This window comes from Cygnus atratus, chromosome 19 (assembly GCF_013377495.2).
Source record: "Cygnus atratus isolate AKBS03 ecotype Queensland, Australia chromosome 19, CAtr_DNAZoo_HiC_assembly, whole genome shotgun sequence".
NCBI lineage: Eukaryota > Metazoa > Chordata > Aves > Anseriformes > Anatidae > Cygnus > Cygnus atratus.
This window is the reverse complement of record NC_066380.1, coordinates 10,353,012-10,375,025: the sequence shown is the minus strand read 5'-3', so window position 1 is coordinate 10,375,025 and position 22,014 is coordinate 10,353,012. Positions and strand designations below refer to the sequence as shown.

Genomic DNA, 22,014 nt, shown 5'->3' with positions numbered 1-22,014 from the left:
AACTCTCAACAAATGTGTTTCTCTTTTGTGTAACTTTCTCTCTTTCGTTCTCACATGCTGTCATTTTTCAGTGGAACTGATTGACAGAGGTAATCCTTCTCTAAACTAAATGCAAAATGTGTAATTCACATTGTAGCCTGAGAGTTCCAAAGTGGTGGTACTCTGCTGCTGGATAAATTTTTAACTTTAATATTTAATAATTACAAAACCATATACTCGTAGTTAAATCAAGGTTTGGAAGGTTGTTTGAAATAGTGACAGCTGTGTATGAATGTGTAGGATGTTGGGGGGAAATTGTACTAGCAGCAGGTTCCACTGGTTAAATTGACTAATGGTTAACAGCATCATTTCTGAAGTTTGCTAGTAATAAGTATGATTCCAATTTTGTATTGTTTATGTGAAAATCACATTTTCATGTTGGTTTCCTTATTGGAAGGCAAGCAATGGGGGGATTTCTCTAAACTGGATTGAGCTTTGGGTCTGCTTAAATCTTGAGTTTTAGGGGGAAATAAGAAAGAGGCCGTAGTTGGTACATACACACTGCTTATCTTTCCCAGGTGTCTTCTAACCTGCCATGGCATCAAGGTGAAATCTGCTCTGTGGTTGTAAGACACCCCTTACCCTGCAAGCTAGACAATCCATGACATTAAAACGCATACTGAGGCCCGTGCGTGCTTGTGCTGTCGGGATGGGAAGACAGCTGTGGGAGCCAGGCTGTTTCACCTCTCTGTCACTAGGAAAATGGAGATTTTGTGCTTTTTGTTTAAGAACTGCCTGTGCCTGGCAGGGTTGAGAAGCACCTGAAATATAAACTGTTTATGATACAGAGCAGTTCACTGAAATCAGAAAGGTGTAGGAGGCTTGAGATTAAGGATATAAAAATAACTTTACTGAATTGTATCTGGGATACGTTTAACCTTTCACTCTTTATTTCTCTCGTTGGTCACTATCAAATGCTTACAGGAGAGCATCTGAGGAGGGCAAGCATGTGGCAAGACCTCCCTGCAATAATTTTCCTAGCCTCCAGCAGTTTGTGGCTCACTGCCTTCTATCAGTTGCACTTGTATTTAATGGTTAGATTGGAGCGATGGAATTTTCCTCTGTGCATTTGTCCAGAGGATTATCTCCTCTTGTTTAAGTGTGAGGTCTGTTCTGAAGATGTGGTAATGCTGTTTTCGGGGCTTCTCAGGGATGGGCTGCTATTGAAGCCAGTTTCGTTGTATTTCCATTATTGCAGCTCTTCAGCTCACCAGCCTCCTCTGGAATCACAGTTGCTTTCACCAGAAATAGTTAAAGGCGAAAGTAAGAAATTTAATCTATTGATTAACTTCTGAACACAAATCACAAAGCTTAAAGAAGGTTTCACAAAGGAAAGGGCAGGCTTTTGCCCAGCCTCATCTGCTCAGGCTGTTCAGGTATTTGTACCTTGAAATCTGCAAATAAGCAGCTGGAGGAGAGGTTAATTACCTCTGTTAGAGCAAACATTTCTTGTTATTAATGAAGAATGGATTTACTTGACGTTTTTATGATTGTTCTGACAAGCTTGCCAAGCCCACATTCAAACCAGAAATTGTTCAAGGGTATGAGGACGAAAACAGAAAAGACTGCTCCGTGTGAAGCCCTTTTCCCTGTTAACAGCACGCTCTGAAGCCCAGCCCAGCAAAGTGTTTGCATTTTGAATTGAACAAAGCAATGCAAACCCTCTCTCCAAGTTCAGATCACAGCCGATGTACAAAACAGTTCATACAAAATAGATTATAAATCTTTTTAACAGTGGCTATTCTGAGTTATTTTTTGTTGTGTTGCAGCAGCTGCAGGCTGAGCAAGGAGAGGGGCTCCTTTCACTAGGCACTAGCTCTGTCTGTAAGAACAGGGCAGATTTGCTGGCAATTCGTAGAAAATCCACCCAAAGGGCCAGGTATGAGTGAGGCTGCTTCTCTAACTGACGAGCTGAGCAAGTCAACCCCAAATTCCCGGTGTCCTGAAGTTACAGGACTGCTCCTCCAGAGCAGCATCCCTGGCAGCGAGGGCTGCTGCAGGAGGCGGCTGCTGTGCAAGAGACACAGAGGAGCTTGGAGGATGCTTTTGTTAAGCCAACGTTATGCAAAAAGGCCCCAGCAGCGCTCCATGCTACAGAAGATGCTGATTGTGCTGCTCTAAAGCCTGCGAGCTTTTGCTGGTGAAGGTTATTGCCGAGTGCTCTTTGTGCAAAACCTTGTAGCCTAGCTTTTTTAGCCTACGGGGGTTTTTGAAATATCTCTGTTGTGATGGATTAGATAACACAGATTTTTCCTTTTTTTTTCTTTTTTTTTTTTTCTTTGGAGCGGTCAAAGTAAATGCTGGTTTTTGTCCTGCAGTCATTTTTCTTCTTGGTATTTTTAGAAATTGGCATCTCTCTAGTAGTACTCTTGGGGCTGAGAGAAGGGAAATTTCTAATGGGATGTGTTTTTTGGATCTAATGAAGCAGCAAAGAAATAAATGACTTTTTTTTTTTTTGGTCAAAATACAGAGGTGTATGAAAATCATCAGTCAGGTTAGTTGCTATATAGTGCCTCTTTATTTCTTCCATACCTGTGTTGAACCAGCAGAACAAAAATTAAACAATAAAAAAAAAAACTTTCATGTTTTCAGATTGTTGTTTTTAATTGGAGAATGAATATTTCCAGGTATAAATATTTGACAAAGAAATATTCCGTTGTTGGAGGGAATATGACTATAGGAATCCGTAATTTAAAGCTTCCAATAACAAGAACTGCATTACGAATTGCTGGGTAGGGTGCTGCAGCCATTTGCTGTCTCTGATCTGAGTGTGGTTGCACGGCAGCTCAGCTGGGTCTAAGCTGGGGTTTCTGAGCTTGCAGTCACAAGGTTCTGCCTCTCTAATGCTGCTCTGGTTCTTGAGCTCTGGGAGATGCTATGAACTGCCTTGGCCAAGAACTCATGGCTTTATTCTCCTTCTGCCATACTAGTTTTTGGCCAGACCAGTGCCAGGAGCTGCCTGTTGCGAGGGTAAGCCCCACTTTGGGTCGGATCAAGCTGCGTCAGTCTGGATCCTGATACTCCTCCTGAACTGCTGCATCTGTTGCTTCAAAGAAGAAAGCTGTTCTCTGCTATCCTGGGGTTATGTCCACCTCCATAGCCCTTGTAGGACTCGGTGCATGCTGAGGATGCCTTGGGGATGCTGTAGGAGTGACAAACGGCTGCGGAGGAGCCTGGGTGACGGCGTGCAACCACCCTGTGTGGCTAAGTGGGGATGGGTGCAATGCCCATGCATTAGGGACCGCACGCAGGACTCTGTGAAAGTCAGAGGGAGAGCATAATTACTAGGTGCAGTGTTTTCTAAGTTACACTGCATCCTACACTGTTTTATTTTGTTCATATGCCAAATCTTCCTGTATATAACAACAGCTACAAGGAAAGATCCGTGCAAACAAACACAAAATCTGAGATGAGTGGGCAAACATTGCCATACTCAATTGGCATGAGGAGCAGGCAAGATATTAGGGGAAAAGCAGCTCCTGACCAGAGGAGATCAGAAGAATAAACTGGTCCCAGTTCCCCAGGTGAACGGAGTCGTGGTTATTGTGGCTTAGCACAGGTTCAGGCACAACAAAATGTAATACAAGCTAAAGCAGCTCTAAAGAGCACGGTGCATCCTGAAGAAATAAGGAATTAGTTACATATTTCACCCAAATGAAGGAGTGCACTTTGCCTTCCAAATGGGGTTGGTAAGCTACAGCAGAGAGCTTGCTTTGGGCATCTTCCAAGCTGCTGGTGCTGGTGTTCAGCATGGGCCTGCATGGTACTGCGCGGCGGTTCGCTGCTCTGAAACGGCCTCTTAAAAAACTTTATTGGCTGGTTTAGAAGGCTTTGTTCTGTAGGGTTCTGTGCTTGTAAAAACTAAATCAGATCACTTTTTCCTTTGTAAGCTAACCAAAGTGTTCCCAGTGACACCTAATGATAGGATAAGGGGCAATGGGTACAAGCTGGAACACAGGAGGTGCCACTTCAATATGAGATGAAACTTTTTTACGGTGAGGGTGACAGAGCACTGGGACAGGCTGCCCAGGGGGGCTGTGGAGTCTCCTCTTCTGGAGGCATTCAAAACCCTCTTGGATGTGATCCTGTGTGACCTGATCTAGGTGCTCCTCCTCCGGCAGGGGGATTGGACTAGATGATCTTTCAAGGTCCTTCCAATTCCTAACATTCGGTGGTTCCCTCTGGTTGCCTTTCAGATGCAATTCTGAATTGGAGGCTATTGACAAAAGACAAAAATGTAGGTTGCTTTTTTGTTAAATCTTTTAAAAAAAAAAAAAGAAAAAAAAGAAAAAAAGAAAAAAGTTGTAGCAAGAGGTACATAAAGAATCTATTCTCATGTAGTGCAATAGTCATGACAGTTTATAACTACCATTTTGATCATAACATTTGAGGTGTTGAAGTTAACCCCAAATCAAGCATTATTGTCTGTGAAGGTCAGATAAAAGGGTGCACGCAAAATCCAGAAATGGCTATTGCTTGGAAACACGCAGTTAAGGCACCAAACCGTCCTATTGCTGCCCTGTAGCAGCAGTGTCAGCTACCGCTTATGCAGATGGCATGTTAGTGGTTACCGGATCAGAACATCTCAAAACACATATTTTTTTCAGTCTCTCTGCTTTACTGGACTCTGAGCTGGCCATGGTTTCTTAAATGTTCCAAGTAATATATATATATATTTTTTCTTCGTCTCTTAAATTTCTTAATAGGTCACCTTTAAATCTGAACTTCCACTAGCTGTATTTTCTGTCTTTGGGATAAATCTCTGTTGGTGTGAGTTACATATTTATTTTGTCTTTTAACTTATTTTTCTTTGTGTGTTCTTTTGCTTGTTTCACTGAAACTTTATAGATGAACACTGTAAAGGCAGTAAACAAAATTCTGGATTCCAGGTCTACTAGTTAAAAAAAAAAAAAATCATTTAATCTGTTCTGCTGCTTTTAGTTTTTGTCCTTGCAACAAATTCTCCCATACCCTTGCTGCTGTTTTATACTTGGGGACATTGAAAAGCCTTGGGATTATCCTGGTTTGCAGTGATTTGCAACCGTTCTGCAACAAAGAACAAGGTAGCCAGAGGTAACAGCTCAGTTTTCTTTTTGCCTACCATGTATGTTAGCTCTTGTTCTTCTGCTTGTAGGCTTTTACCTTGTCCCTCCCTTGCTGAAGTTGCCTTATTCCATGGGGTAACTTTAAAAAGTACTTTTACGGTTGAAACTCTTATTAGCTGGTTTGAAGCAGAGCTGTAGAAATGAACGTGCGTGAGAAGTTCCCCAAGAACTGCAGAATGCCTGCTCTGAAGAGAGGTGGTAGCGATGCCCCAAGGCTGCGCTTCCCATCGCTGTGCTGTAGGGAGCTGAAGCTGGGTCGGTGTCAGAGATGTCAGCGTTGGCCTTTTCCTGTTGGACAGGAGAGAAGTACAGAGTGGAGCAGAACTGTTGAGGCTCTGGCAGCCTTTCCAAAACGCAATCTGTAAGTTCATTTCTCTTGGGAATGGTAGGTGGTAGCAGCTATTCTTGGAAGGCTGAGGGAGACGGTTAGCCATCAGCATCTGCTATAAGGGCGTCTTTCGGTTATGAGAAAGGAGAATATTAGGAAATAACCATTAATTAGAAGGCTTTTGTTCATGTACAAGATGACTGCAAGCATTAATTGCAGGGAAAATGTAGAGGCTCAGCATTATAAAGATCATTTGCAGCAAGGATAGCCTGATGTTATGGCGGTGAGTTTCAAGAGACCTTTCTTCAGTATTAAATAATGGAATTTTGGCAGAGTCATCTTTCCCTGAATTATTTGCTCTAAGTACTGTCAGAGACTAAATCCCTGTTTTAAGTACACAATTAATTCTATTTAACTCTGAAGCTGTAGGTAGCATGTGCATAGTTAGGCTGGCACACTGTCCTCTCCCCATCAAAACCTAAGGAGGATCTGAATGAAGGTAACAGCTTCATAGCTGCCTTTGTGTTGAGGCTTTTAGTTTCTCCTGATTTTATTTTTTTTTTTTTGCTTATATACTAGTTTTTAAGGCTGCTTTATCTTTTGTTCTTGGCCATGTTTTCTCTGGGCAGATGCATAATGTATGTTTAAAAGCAGCTGGACATGACAATGTAGGCTAATCCTTCTTTAAATCATTGCTGGAGTAAAGCAAAGGCCAGCTGTTGATCACAGAGCCTTTAATAGATTGCAGTTTTAGAGGCTGTCTCATGCTGTTGGTCTCTAGCTGTGCACAATGCCATATGGTCCGTTAAGCTGTTTGTTAAACTCTAGAGAAATGTGGAGGGATAAAATATTTCATATAAATGTTGCATCCGGTGAAACCTTATTCATTTGCAAAAGAGTTAATTGTCTTTTTTCTTTGTCTTCTATTGCATTTTACCTGAGTATGGTGTAACATATTCAGGCACCTGATTTTATTAGGATTTATCAAGCTTTGAGACCAATAGCATAGGTACAGGACTAATAATACAGAGGCCGTAGTGCTGCTTGAATTGTCAACTTAGCTTAGGTATTTTCATCGTTTTAGCTTGTAGGTTAGTGCACACATGTAACATCGGAAATGGAGAGGAAAAAAATCCATGAAAGCTTAATTACAGTATGTGTGTGTTTAGAAAAGAGACGTTTGACAGTGCCTGCCCACTGCTGTGTAATATAATAGTATCTGTGGTGCTTTAGGAAACCCAATGGGATCTGTTTTACCTGGCTGGCACAGAGTGCCTGGAGTGGTACCTCCGTGCTGGCTACCAAGCAGCAGGTGAAGAGCACAACAACTCACTTTGGGAATGAAAAATAATTGACACTAATACATAGAAAGCGTGTTTAAAGCTCTTTCAAACATGACTTAATTAAACTTGCTGCAATCCCAAAAAGTCACTTACGTGTTTTATAAGTGCTTACGGAGGTAGATTACAGACGGTAAGAAAAACTGTGTGATCCATAAATGAAAAGAATTGTGCAAGTGTTTACATCAATTCCTGCTTTACAGACTTATGATTTTCTTTCCAGGCAGGTGAATTGCAGGTACATTATGGGAAACTTTAAACATGCTGTGGTTTCAAATCAAAAAGGAGATGAAGAGGGAGATAATTACTAATATACTTGTTTATTTAAAATAAGTAATTAAGTTGTGCCGTCCACGTGCATTTGTTAAGACCTGGGCCTATGTACACTGCTTTGGAACAAAGTTTGGGTTTATGGCTAGAAGGAAAGGGAAATAAATGTGCAGTCCTACATAGCCTTTCTTCAAACTGGCTATGCAATTTGATGCTTTTTATTTGATATTTATGACACCACATAGGGAGTCACTGCTTGTAGTTCTTGTAGCTGTATTCCTGTCCCATCGACAACTTTTGTACTGGCAATAGCAATGCTTCCAACATTTGCTGTGGGGTCTGGAACACAACCTCTCTCAGATATGCATGTGAATAACATTAATATGGGGTCTTAAATATATTTACCTTTAACTTTTTTTTTTTTTTTTTTTTAGGTTATGAATTCAGTGTTTAAGACTATTCTGGACTTGACGTATCCAATAACCTCTATGTTTTCTGGAGCGGCTTTTAACAACAGCATCAACAACATCTTCAAAGATAAGCAGATAGAGGTAGGTTGTTTACCCACTTTATGTACAGTGGATGACTTCACTGTGTTCTGGTGTAACAAATTTCTTTCTGCCTTTCTTCCATTCTAGTATTACGACAGGGCTGTGGGGTGCTTGAAAATGTTTAAACTGAATATACTGTTACATGAATATGGGAGGGAGGGTATTCTTTCATTTTGGTGGATGTAGAAAAATACAGGTGGAGTAGATTATCTTTAGCTACTTTTGCTCTGTTTGACAAAGGGATCCAGTTGTCTGAGAGCAGAAGTTAGAATTGTGTCACTGAAGTAAAATTGCCAAGATTGTTATATCATTTTTATGCAAGTTGGGTCTAAGAGACACAACCAAAAGGAGGTCTTTAAGAGGGTCCCAACATATTTTTTTTTTTTAAGATTGAGTATTTGTGAACAGCCTATTGAAAACTGAAATAATATCAAAGTTTTCTGTTTTGCATATGGTGACTGTGATCACTAGATGTTGTATGATATACCTGATCTGATAGCCACTATCCTCTGTTCCCCAGCAATAGCAATTTCTGAAGTAAATTATCAGTGGTTGTCTTTCTAGATCACCAAGCTTAGAGAAGGTTTGGGTAGTCTCTCAGCCTTACATCATTTGCAGTTTTAGCCACATTATTCCTGTGTTTGGAATCCTTGTGATAAAAGATTCATAAATATATTTAAAATACAGTGATAACTTGCTGCATAATCCAAAACATTCCCTACTTAAATGCAAGGATGAAAGTAAGTGATTAATCATCACATGGGGCTTAAAATAGCATTTTCCTCTGTGGATGGTGCTGGGAACAAGCAGGTTTTAAAGTGATAAGGCCTTCTGAGACTGGAATTATTTTTGTTTTGTTAGCTGGACAGCACCAACCACACTTACTCCTTCAGTTGTGCGTATCCCTTCCTGAAGCATTCCAGCTTCTATATTTGGTTTCAGCAGTGCCTGATAAGAAAACACGACTGTTGAATGACTAACACAGCTCCCTTCTCCTTGATTTGGTGTAGTTGGGGAGCTGCCTTTGTGCAAAGCACTGAGACCCGGGCAGTCTGGGTAGATTACCCAAGTAGACCCTGGTACCCAGGTAGACCCTGGCTTCTCCTAGTTAACTTGGTGTGACTTGTGGAATGTTGCAGTGTGAGCTTGCAGGAAAATGCCGAGGAAAGCTTTGAGAAGTGACAGAAGGAGGAAGGTCTCCTCTGACCTTGGGTAGCCCTTTCTTCCCATGGCTTACTGGTTTATGATCACTGCTGTTGATTTCAGTAGTGCCTTGTACTTGCCTTTAAGATGCAGCAGACTTCTTTCCTACACTACGATTTTTATGTAGTGCAGCTGTAATTGTATGATCTGTTCTGACCTTCTGGTCACAGGAAGGAAACTTTGTCCATGAGAAATCCAGTTCTGAGGCATACAACAGCAGCAGCTGTGTGAGAGCGGGGTATCACAGGCTAAAACCCTTCAATCTGTGACTGAGGATGTCTTTGAGCTGGAAGACTTCCATCAGATAAATAAGGAGAAATGTTGTGTGGCTCTGGAAGGAAGGAGGCATTTACTCTTAATTGCAATTCATACTGTCAGTATGGGTTAGCCAGGCATGTCAGTAGACAGACGGAAACTGAAAGCTGCCCAAGTGTAAAAAGTAACTTATAAAGTGACAAAAGCATTAAGCCATGAAGAAATCTTTTCTAAAGGCATTATTTCAGGACATCCCAACTTCAAATTTCTGATTTTTTTTCTCAGCAGTTGGGGTGTTTTTGGAGTAGGTTGGGTAGCAATGATTTCCAGCTGCGAATGCATGTAGCAAGGGTTGGTTCCAGCCTTACACAGGTGCTGTTTGGATGTTTGGCAGCTACCGCTCCATCCTGGCAGTATTCCTGTTAAACTTAGCAGAACCTGAGCACTTCTGCCCGTGGGGCTAGGTTGGGGACTGGCCAACTGTTATAAAAGCTTAAAATTACGAAGAACTGGAACAGGTTATCCTTTTTACTTGCCCTGGCTGTGAGGTGTCACTGCTGCACTTCTCATGTGTGCCCTCGTCCCTCTTCTGCATCGCAGCTAGGGAGTGTAGCTGCTTACGTTGAACTGTTATTTCTGTCAGTGAAAGGGAGGTTTCCATTTTCTCCAAAACTTGCTCTCGAACAGCTCTTGTCACGTAGGTGTCTCCAGAATCCCAGCAGTGTTGTTTGTGGGGTAGCCCTGGTTACCAGCAACCCCCGTGATTGCTGCTACAGATTTCAGCCAAAGGCGCTCCAAGAGAAGAAATCTGCCTACGTGAGTCCTTTAAGGAAAGCACACAAAAAACCAGGGCAGGGCGCTTGGAAGATATTTCCTGAAAAATACAGTTACTGTTCCTCTGAAACTACCCATCCTACAGGATGAAGGACACTCTATGTCTGATAAGAGCATTTCCTGACATCTGCAGAGAAATGCCGTTTGCTCCTTGCCTGCCAGTTACAGAAGCATCATGTCCACCCAGACAACAAGAATCATCCTTCCGTATAGACACAGAAGCTTCAGTTTGTACTTGGAGAACAACAAGCTTTCTTGCCTCAATTCAGAACCTTAGCTTTTCAGCTCTTAGCAGATGACACTGCAGTGTTCCTCTGGAAGGAGCTGGGGGTGCCAGATCAGAGTACGTATCAGAACTGGCACAGGTTGCTCAGAGAGGTTGTGGAGTCCCCTCCTTGGAGATCTTCTAAAGCTACCTGAACGTGGTCCTGGGCACCCTGCTGGAGCAGGGGTTGGACCAGAGGGACACAGAGGTGCCTTCCAACCTCAGCCATGCTGTGATCCTGTGATATCCCAGGAGAGCACCAGGAATTTTATCACACAAAGTGCTCTTGCAGGTCATCTCAGCTGGAGTTTCTGGTGTGAGGAATCTGAAAAGAAAGCTTTCGTAAATCTTGTTTTGGGCTTGAATAACATTCTCTCTTGAAAACAAATGAAACTATGTATGAAATGCCATCTTTATGAGTGTATAATAGGTTGTGGCTTGGTTTCCTTCATGCATGAATATGCAAGAAAGCGTAGCTTAGGCCTCTTTCCCTGTTCCTGTATTTTAACTTAAAATGTGGTTGATGCACCGAGATCTGTGATCATCAGAATATCTTTAGTGCAGAGAGGCACCCCTGATACTCCTGTAGTCACACTTTATTCGTCCGCCCCTCCTGTGGCATTTATACCAGATGGATTGTAATACTTGTGCAGCATCTGTTAGTCCTCCTCAATTCCACCATCTTTGCAGAGCTGCTTAAGAGATTAAACTCACTAGGAGGAGGAGGAGAAGAAGGAAAAAAAAAAAAAAAAAGGAAAAAAACCACTTTGGCAGTTCACAATTTCCTGTTGAACAGCACAAAAAGCCTGCACCAGAAGTGCTAAAGGGGGAGTACTTCTCAGCTTGTGCTGACAGCTGTAGTCCAAAGCCTTGCTTGGCTCATCTGAGCTGTGCCAGGGAAGGTTCAGATGCCTTATCCTGTGAAAAGCATATGAGGCTGGATGGATGGGAAAGCAAGTTTACCTCTTCAGCCTAGATTCAGCTTTGTATGATTGATGGAGAACTATAAGCTGTTGTTCTCTCGGCGTAAGTGATGTTTGTTCAAACAAGTCCTCCTCCTTCACCTTTGCAGGCTGCCCTTTTACTGGGCACCACAGAGACTTTCCAAAACTGTCCTCTCTCCAACAAGCTCCTGTGCAGTTGGGAAGCCGCCTCCCATTCCATTTTTCCAGCTAGTGGGGTGTGAGTACAGGCACTGAGACACAAAGGAGAACTCCCCCACCCAGGAACAGGGCTGCTTGGTTTTGTCTAGCTTCTGTTGAACAAGCTAGCCAAGTCCTTTACAAGTTTGTTCTTTTTGTGTATAATCCTGCTTATTAGGTAGGTTATGTACCACATTCCTCACTGCTATTTTACCCTGCAGTATTTCAAGCAACTTTTGGGGTCTTCTTGAAAATCAGCCTTGCAGGATGTTCCTGTAAGTAATGCTACAAAGCTTTGTGTTGTCGTCTTTGACTCTTGGCAGCTTTGGATCTCAGCAGCATTGCTCTGTATCTCCTGCTGAAACGACTTCATCACCATACGGTACAATATGAAAGTCATTTACAGTGGAAGAACATTGCTCAAAGAGGGTCAAAACTCATGTTTTTCCCTCGTTTTGTCTTGGGCTCTGGTATTTCAGGAAGTGAAGCAAGGGTGGAAGAAAAAAAAAAAACAACAACAAACAAACCAAACCCAAAAAACTTCATCTTAAAGAACAGCAGATATCAGAAAAGATAAACTCCTAGTATGAGGTTTCTGTTATGTTCTGTATGATGTACAGTCTTCTGGAACAAGTGTTTTTTGCTATTAAAGTAATTATTTTTTTGCCTTGGTTCTGCCTGAGGTATTTGCATAAGAAACAGGTTTATAAACTTAAACACAAAGCTGATGGATTTTCCTCCACTTGTGTCTACAGCTCTGTCGAGATGCAGAGGTTGTCACTGGCTTCTGTATTAGGCACAGGTTTTAGTTTAAGTGCAAGGTTACAGATTTGGTAAAATGAGGCCCTCCTCTGTTGCAGGATCTGTGGATTCCTTACTTCACTATTACGACCGACATCACTGCCTCAACAATGAGGGTCCACACCGACGGTAAGTGTGCAGGCAGCCTCCTGCAGCACGCCTTAAACAGGGATGTGAGACTGAAGTGCCACCCCTTGTTCCTGCGGTTTTCATCCTCTTTCAGTTTGCCTTTACTTTTTGTTTTCCCCTCCTCTGTTATTTGCTGAGCACCAAACTGTGGCTGTACACATAACAAGGAGCAGAGCTGTGGGGAAGAAATTAACTGAGACGCTGGATTCACTGTTTAGAGAGCAAATGGCTCCGTTGGCACCGTTCTGTTCCCTTAAAGCATTCTGTGAAGTGCAGGTGTCTTAACCATAAATCAGAACTAATGCATTAAACGCATTTTAAGTTTCAAATTCCGTATAAATGAAGATGTATTCCCAATAAAGAGACTCCTGTGGCTGAAGCAGAAGCTCGGTTAGGTTGTCATTTGTGTTCAGGCCTCTGTATTTCTCTGGTGGAAAACTGTAATTCGCCTTACAGTGACTGAACAGAGGAGAAAGATCTGAGCTGTCTGCTCTGCTTTCTTGATGTGGTGGCAGCCCTGTGGGATACTTGCTTTAGCTTTTGTCTGGCTATTTGGGGTAATGGTGCAGTGACTCAGGCTTCAGTGAAAACGGCACAAGCCTTCGGGGTGCCGCAGATATTTCTGTGGGCAGGTGAAACCTTTGCTGCCATGCCTCTGTTATCTTCTGAGTTGGCTGTCCACCAGGTAGGGCTATCCATTCCTGCAGCCAGGGTGGGGCTCGCAGAACCCTTAAACTGCTGCTGCTGACCCTGGGGTATTGTTGTCTTAGGACAACCAAGGGAGCTAAAACAAGCAGAAAAAGATTAACCTTTCTTAGAGGTTGTTTTCTAGTTCTACAGCAGGTTAAGCCAAGACGTAGATGAAGAAACTCACTCCACCCATTTGCTTGTCCCTGCTTCCTGTGAACACTGGCAGTAGCACCTGTGAGCAGGAATTGCTCCGATCAAAATGGGTTGAGGCAAAAAACCTCTCCTGAAATCTTAAGTTCCAGGAATGCAGCACGAATGTGAGGGAGTGGGCAGGTGATGCAAAGGGTGGCTGGAGTCAGAGAGGGACGAGAGCAGCCCCGACTTGGATCACAAGCTGCGGTAGAAGCCCCCCTTAATGCAATTAAAATCCTAACCACTGCAGCTGCTAAACAGGTTGCTAACTCAAGTGTGTGCCAAAGTGCACAGGGTGCTGGGTAACAGTGTGAATAACGCAACAAGTCAGCATTTTTCTCCTGTAGAAGTTCCAACTCGACTAAAACTATTAATAATAAAAAACAAGCTTGCCAGTATTGACATATGCTAAGCAGAAGGAGGGTTTAGGTTACAATTATAAAAAAGAACCATTACATGTTTTTAAAAAGAAAAGAAAAAAAGTCAATTCCCAGTTTGCTGGAAAGGGGGGCTTGTTTGAAACATCAAGTAGGTAACTAATGAGAACTGAGCCAACACTACCGTTCTTATGTATTTTGGGTATTTTAAAGATCGACTTCTTAAACAAGATTACTAGCATCTTTGGAACTATGGTGTCATCCAAATTCAGCTGTTGCAAATGTTACAAGGAGAAAAATCAGTAAATAAGACCCTTGAAGCAGAATGGTTTAAAAGAAACAGATCCAATCAATTTCTACTTGATTAAACTTTGTTTCTAACAGCTTAAAAGATTTTAACTTTCTTCATTACAGTACCGTTAACAGAAATGTCCTCAGAAGAGATAAGATTACCACCATGTACTTGCACTAGTTCTATAAGTGAAAATGTTTGCTTATTGCAGAGCAGGGAAAGCAGAATTTCTGGGCTTCTGCAATCAGTATTTTTCATGTTCAGCTCCTGCTAAACTCCTGCTAAAAGTCTGTTTTCTGTGGATCTTTGTAGAGCATAATGGCTTTAGCTGCACTTCAATCTGCTTATTTCTTCTATTCCTTTGTCCCCAGGAGAAGCCTTTTCCTTTCCGTATCAGTGTAAGCTCAACAACACACTAAAGATGATCCCTGCAGTCGGGCATGTGCTGAAATCTCCTTAAAGGCAATGAATATGAGGCATGTGCTTAAAGCTGTTTCCTAAGGCCTTTGCCTGACTGTAGGTCTGAATGGCCTTTTTTTTTTTTTTTTCCCCTAGCCAGGATTATGGTATAGAAAATAATAAACTGCTTTAATAACTTTCTAATAGTATTCTCAGGAGAACCTCTATCTCCCGGTTACTGTAACGAGTGTGAAAGCCTACCCCATCGCTGTGGCAGTGCGTTAATGCTGTTGCCATTCCCCCCTCCTTGTTCCTGCAGGCTCTCTGTGGAGGTACATCCGTGCCAGCATGTCTCTCTCTGGGTACATGCCTCCGCTCTGTGACCCGAAGGATGGGCATCTCCTGATGGATGGAGGTTATATCAACAACCTTCCCGGTAGGTGTATGGATCGGGTGGGAAGAAGTTACTGAGAATACATCCTGTCATACAGTCTGCAGAACTTTGCCCTCGTGATTATTTTCCAAAAAAAGAAACAAGGAGAAACATTGCAGACACCTTTAATCTCATGATGGCTACCAGGAGTCATTGTTCTCAGTTTCCTAGGTGTTTGCTTTACCAAGGCTTTATTAAGACTGTTCTTTGTTATGAACTGTTTCCTAATATTCCTATTCCAAAAATATAATTCCAATTTAGTGCTCACTGAAAGGAGAGCAGAAATTAAACTGCAAGTATATAGTCTATCTTTGTGCTTCTTTTCAAAAGTATCACTTGAATAAGAACTAATTCAGAGAAAGCAAGAGTATTAATTCTTCATTATTCAGCCTGGTGCCTGTGTTAGTAGAACATGCTGCATCAGAGCACTCGCTGGAGGACTGTTGAAAGTAAATGACTGTTGATATTGAAAACAGCGTAGTAGAATTCTCTTTTCTTTATTGTCCAGTTGTGAGTTTTAACTGTAACGTAGGCGCAGAATTGAAGCAGTGAGTATTTTGAGTAGCTTTGTTAAATCAGATGTCTATTCTTGAGAGCAAGTCTGCCAGTGTGCCTCCCTGAAGAGCTGGCAGTATGCACAAACTGTGCTTGGGAGGAAAGAGTGGGCAGCCTCGTGCCAGTGGGGGCTCCTGTGACAGATGCCAGCTTCGTCCTCCCAGCCCGGAGGGGACAGGGCTAGGGGCTGAGCTCAGTGTCCAGAGCCTGAAGGGTGCAGCTGGGGTCTTGGTTAGCTGCGAGCATGTGGCAGGGGTGGAATTGTGTGGTGTATGAAGGCTGATGTGGAACAAGGGCTGATCTGAGGGCTGAACCCAAAAGGGGTCAAGGTGCTTGAATTCATTTGTGCTTATCTGGGATGTGTTTTGTGTCAGGGCTGTCACTGTGGTCAGAAAGCATTGGAAGGTAGGGGGGTCAGGGGGATGGCCAAGACAGGAAAGAGATGTATGGTGCCATTTCAGTTTGTGTACAAATAGAAAGAAATCCAAGTCAGAGACTACATCTGAGCATCCTAAAGCTTTTGCATGTTCAAGACAAACCCAGACTGTATTTTCTCCTCAGGGCTGTATTTGCCTGAAAAACAGAAATAGAAAGAACACAAAATAGACCCCCAAAATCTGCATTTGACATTCGCTGTGTGTGTCTGTAAGCAAAACCATGAATTGCAAACCAAGACACCGTTTTCACCTGTATATATTGGAAGAGTGCACAGAGCACATACAGGTGACACTGGGTGGAAGAGATGAATAGACTGAACCAGCCCAGTAATAGAAGTACAAGTTACAGAACAGATCTGATTTAAATAAGTGTCTAAATTAAGCATCTAAATTGGCTCTTCAGAGCTGTGGTTTTCCTACGCATAACTATTCTGGAAACTGCAACTATCTTGGACTCTGGGGGTGTGGAAGGAGTATAAATTCATTCTGTAAGGTGTGTGTCCTTCTTTTCCCTCCTTTGGCACTTCCCTAAATTTTCACCCATATCCAAAGGCTGTAGCTAGTTCTCTTTCTACTGACCTTGAAGTAGGAAGTGTTGCCTGATTTCTCTCCAACTTCAAATGCAAATCTTTCTCTTGGATCCCAAGGCTTTTTGTAGACTGAAATCCTCCCAGCCTCTCCTTGCTGTTGGGTTCCTTTGCTGCTCCTTTTCTTTGTCTTCTCTCTGCAGGGTTGCACCTCTGCACTGCTGACTCTCCTCTTTAAGGCCATTACCAGTTGTTCTCTCTCCAGGTTCCCCAGGGCTTTGTTCATACGCGACTTGCCACGCTATAACTAGTCTGGTGTAACTGTGGACTTGTGCTGTGTGTGTGTCCTGGCTTCTCTCCTCTGTTCCCTGCCACACAGGTTCGCTGCTTCCTTCACGTTGGTTTTGGTGGCAGTGTGGTGTCGGTGAGTCAGGTCAGCCTGCCCATCTGGGGAAAAGCTTCCCCCATAAATGATGTTTACCAGCGGTTCAGCAACGTGAACTCACCCTGCTGCTATGTAGGGGCTCACTTTGGTGCACAGTGGGATCTCGTAGTTCAAATAGGGCACGTGGGGTAGGAGCTTCCCCAGGGAAATAGTCCCTCAACAGAGCTGCCGCAAACATTTATATCTGAAGCTGTTCAAAGAGATGCTCATGGTAGGTATGATGTCAAGTTACATACATACAGCTAGAGAGTATATATAAGTTTAGCTGTGCAGCACCAGAGTTGACATCACTGTTGGAAAGTGTACTGATATGACCTTCTTTTCCACTAGCTGATGTTGCAAAGTCCATGGGGGCAAAGGTGGTGATAGCAATCGATGTGGGGAGCCAAGATGAGACCGACCTCACCAACTACGGCGACTGCTTGTCTGGCTGGTGGCTGCTCTGGAAGAGGTGGAATCCCCTGGCTGAGAAAGTCAAGGTATTGCAGACTGCATTGCAATCACAGCTATTTTTAATGTGCAGAGCAGGAAGCATTCCTTTGGTTATTCAGAGAGCAAGCCTGGTAACAGGCCATGTTGTTTTGTGGATTTGAGCTCATACTGATGGATGGAGAAAGCTGGGCAGTGCCCTGACACCAAAGGAAATAGAGCATCAGGGGAGAGGGTAGAGCCCCGCTCTGCAGTGTGGCCTGCAGAAGGTCATACAATTGTTAGAGCACAGAAATCTATTCTTGTAGGTGCAGTTAGTTTTGATAAAGTCAGAATTTACAGATTTCACCAATAAAAGTAATAACTTAGTCCAGTTCAGTGTTTCTATCCTAATGTCTCTGGATGGCTGACTAGGGAGGTTTTAGTGCTAGGCAGTAATTAACCATACAACTGCTACTCATAAACACGGGGCTGCAGAGTATGATTTTTTTTTCTTGTCGAATGCAGTCAGCCAACTCTATTAAGTATTCTTCTGCGTTTCCTAAGCTATCTGGCTCTGCAGCGCTCCCCAAAGTGAATGCTGTTTTTTCCTTTACCCACTGTGATTAACGTGTTCCTATTTTGCAATTGGAAATCAAAACCTTGCTTCCCAAAGTTAGGGGAAATATTACAGCCTGTGGGTACTGCTCTGTAATCTCAGGTTATTCCTCTGTAATAAATCCCTTCCCTGAAAAGGTCTCGTCTCCCTGAGAAGTGGCCTGTCATCCTTTCTGGAGCTGGTGCAGCTGAGTGCCCTGCTCGGTCTTGGCAGAGTTGATGGTGCTGCTCCCAGCATGTAGTGGGAATGTCTGGCTGGGGAAATGAAAGACTCTGACTCTCCTCAGTAGTGCCCTGTGAAATACTGCGACTGCCCAAATGGCAGTAGTCACAACTGAAAACACATTGGATTCCATTTTTTTCAAAATTTATTTTTAGATTTGTGAGGGTGGTGAAACACTGGAAAAGGTTGCCCAGAGAGGTTGTAGAGTCTCTGTGGAGGTGTTCTCACCCAGGTGGACATGGTCCTGGACAGCCTGCTGTAGCTGACCCTGCCTGAGTATAATGGCCTTGGACCAGAGGGTATCAAAAGGTCCCTGCCAATGTCAATGATTCTGTGGTTCTGCGAAATCTCTGCCCTGGTACAGTAGTGATCATCACCGATTTCTGCCTTGAAGGATCTCTTAGCCCTCTCAGCTAAGCACAGACCTCTTTCTGAAGTTACCACTACATCCTGAAATGGAAGACTCAATTCAGCCTTGCGCTGCAGCGATTTGCCTGACTTTGGAGACTTGTTGGCTGTCCACACTACCTGGGAAACAGATGGAGGTGCTGATGTGTGAAGGCTTCAGCAGGCTTCTGTGTGCTTTTGGAATAAGCTTGATGGATAACTTGCTTTCTCTCCACTGTGAATACAGACCATATTCTGACATGAAATTTCTGAATTAATCATGATGGGTACGTCTGTCCTGGTTGGCAGGTGCTGAATATGGCAGAGATCCAGACACGGCTTGCATACGTGTGCTGCGTGCGGCAGCTGGAGATGGTGAAGAACAGCGAGTACTGCGAGTATATACGGCCACCCATTGACCGATACGGCACCCTGGAATTTGGGAAATTTGATGAAATCTGTGTAAGTGCATCCTGGGGAAGGCAGTTCCCCCATACTGACATTCTGCAGAAGTCTACTGCTTTGTGGTGCTAATTAATACCTAAGCTGTATAAGAGTAAGAGAAGTCAGTTGGCACAGAGTGAATAATTGACACTAAATAATACCACGGAATGATATCATGACTGTGAGATTGGATTAACATTAGAAATTGAGTTAATAATTGTGATTATATAATAACCTCTGAACGGATCAGTTGCCTCGTTATCTTATGTCAGTCCTTACTCAGCTGCTTGGTAAAAACTCTGGTGTCTGAGCTGCTTTGGGCAGTTGTGGTTTGTCAAATGGTGTCATTTCTCTTCCTTGATTGTGTAGCTTGTTGTCACATGAAAGATTTGAAGAAATCTGTGGGGAGGCTGTGAATCATTGAAATGGAGGGTAACATGCTAAAATACCTGACTCAGCTAACATTTCAACACTTCTATTAATAAAACATATCGTCCACAATTCCTCCACACCTGATAGCATATCAGGAAAATGGCACCAATGTCAGTGGAAGGACGTAGTAAAAAGGGTAGTACCAGGTTACAAAAGCTAAATCCCAGAGATGTGTATCGGAAATCAGCATGGGAAGAACTGACTCCAGATGTGCAGTTGAATTATCTTGGTGACATAATCCAGCATTCAAAACCAAAACATTTCTGCCTGATTTGAGGGAATGATAGCAATTTTGGCTCATTGTCTCTTGTCAAGGAAGTTATTTTACTGTCTTTTTCCATTCTTTGCTTCAGCTGTGCAAATATCTTCTGTGTTCAGGTGTTTCTGCACGGGTTTGCTCTTCTCCTAGTCTGGGAAAAAGGAGGAGGGAGAAGTGCCAATTTTCCTTTAAGCAGTTCTCCTTTACAGATGCGTTGAGAACCAACAACACTCATTAGGCTGCAGATTGCTTTCTCAACATTGTTCCCTAATACTCTCTTATAAATACTGAGCAAAAACAGTAATGCAATTAAGCCCTGCAGATTTACATTTGAGAGAGTACTTAGGAACAAAGAGCAGCTATTCAAAGCCACCAGCTGATTTCCCCAGTATAAATATTTTCCCAAGGATATTTGATGTCATAGCTCCTGGGTAAACAGCTCTGTCCCCTCAGCAGGGGACCTGAGGCTTCCCTGTTTAAATAGTGCTCTTCACTGGGAGCAGTGTCCTGGCCCTTTTTAAAACCTTGACAAACAGGTCTGATAGATCATCACAGTAACAGTAAGCTGTCAAATCATTGTTCTGTCTAATTTGCTGTCATTAAAGAGATTTGAAGACACCAGGCAATTTTTTCTCAGTGGAATTAAAAACTTGAGGAAAGTGCAATTTCTCAAAGATGTCACTTTCTTTGAGCAAGTTCTTGGCACGAGATGTTACAAGTACAGAGGGCAGCACCCTCCTGGGTTTTCATTTCCTACAGTGTAGCTAAATAAGCTTTGTCCCGGGGGGAGTTTTACACTGTGCTGACCTTAAAGGGCATTCTAGGCATTCCTTTATCATTACAGGCTATGAAATAGCATGTGTTTGTTTTGTTGTTGTTTTTTTTTTTAATTTCAGCTATGTACCTCGATTGTCCAGAAAATAGAAATGGGCACCATGTAGCTGCGATTCGGTGTGTTCAAAAGAACAAAAATCCTCCCTTCTTCAGGAACAAAATCCCTGTTCTGTATCTGCCTGTAGTGATAAGGTGGCTGCGTGTCATTTCCTGAAGCTCGGGTTCTTTTGCATACTTGGGATCAATCTGATCCAGCAAGTCATACACCTGTCAGGTCCCTTTTCCTTCTGAGCAATCACATCCAGCCTAGGCTGAGAGGCTGTGATGGATTGAAAGGTGAATTCCACTGTAAGTGCTTTCTCTGCTTTGAATTCTATCCAAAAAACAGTTGGGAAACAATACCAGCTTGGCCAGGGCTGCTTCCAGCACCTGTAGTGACCATGCAGGTGGGAGGCTTAGCGTGTGCTGCCACTGCGAGAGCTGGAAATAGAATCTGGGGTTCCCAACACCTGTTGCTCCGTCCTTTCAATTTAGTTGTTAAACACCATTTCTATGGCCTTGCTAGGGAAAAATAAAATAAAATAAAACTCGGAACAATTATTTTTCCAGTTGTTTACATGCTAATGACACAGTGCCATGTTACTATTCCAAGTGTAAGCTTCTTTATACTTTTAAAGTACTGGGATGTAGAGTGTTTTGCTGTTGTGCATCTGCCGCTGTCTACTCCAGCAAACTGACTCTTGTGTGCTTGGTGCTGTTAGGCTTACCTTGCTAAAAGAGCCTTTGCAACCCAGGCACCCTACAGTAACTTTTCTTTGTTAGAAAGGGGAACCCAACAGTTTCTTTTCTGGGTTTCTTTGTACCCAAGAAGGGAAAAGACACAGATTAATTTGCATTGTTAGATTCTTCCAAAGAAAGAGCCTGTGCTGGAAGGGTGTATGCACACACGTACTGAGCTTCATATGGCATTATTCTGTGAACCTGCTTGAAGCTGCTGCTGTAAAAGTAGTTGTCAGGTGGCACTTTTCTGTACATACTGTGGGGTCAAGGACCCAGTTAACATTTAGACTTAGAATAGCACCTTGTTTACTTAATCATTCCCCCCTAATCATTAGGCTGAGCAGCTTTTCTAGCTAAGGATGGAAGGTACCAAAACATGCATCCTGCCTTTGGGATAGACATCTGGATTTCCTGGATAATGTTTTTTTGTTACTAATTTACTTTTTTTTTTTCTTTTCTCCTGGTTCTCTTTTTCCAGGAAGTGGGATATCAGCACGGGAAAACTGTATTTGGTGTCTGGTGCAGGAGTGGAGTCCTTGACAAAATGCTAAAAGACAGACAAGAGACTTGCAAATCCAAAACTTCTGATGTAAGTGCTCAGTTTAAATGCACTCTTCTGCCAGAGCTACTTGATGCACAACAGGTTGTATACTGCCCAGAAACGTCGGGGGTAAGAAGGAGAAAGTTGCCTCAAGTCCTTTCTTGTGAGCCTGCATCTATTAGTTAAAATCTTTTGAGGCCAGAAGAGGTATAATCAGTTTTTCAGCAACTCCTTTCTTTGAGCCTGGATGAATGAGGAGGTCCTGCACTTCTTGGATCATCAGGTACACGTGTGGCCAAGGTGTGCTCTACCAGAGTCCCGGTGGTTTTGATAGCCACATTTAAAAAGAAACAATCTCCATCCCCAATGTGTAATGTATGTACCCCTGCAGAGATCCACCCATATCCTCACCAAGTAGGATGCTCCCTGAAACCTCAAGAAACGACGTAGCCCTGTAGGGCAGCTCTCCTTGTTGCTGT

At 42.9% G+C, this 22,014-nt stretch overlaps 1 protein-coding gene across 3 annotated transcripts in view; it reads left to right on the top strand.

The window, feature by feature from the left end:
• Positions 1-22,014, top strand: part of PNPLA7 (patatin like phospholipase domain containing 7) — a 125,881-nt gene that overhangs the window by 90,762 nt on the left and 13,105 nt on the right. For all 3 annotated transcript variants that reach the window (XM_035564594.2, XM_035564596.2, XM_035564597.2), the window contains 6 exons: positions 7,517-7,633; positions 12,193-12,262; positions 14,532-14,648; positions 16,940-17,088; positions 18,555-18,707; positions 21,473-21,583. In XM_035564594.2, coding sequence (XP_035420487.1) covers positions 7,517-7,633; positions 12,193-12,262; positions 14,532-14,648; positions 16,940-17,088; positions 18,555-18,707; positions 21,473-21,583 — 717 coding nt within the window. The remainder of the gene's footprint in view (positions 1-7,516; positions 7,634-12,192; positions 12,263-14,531; positions 14,649-16,939; positions 17,089-18,554; positions 18,708-21,472; positions 21,584-22,014) is intronic.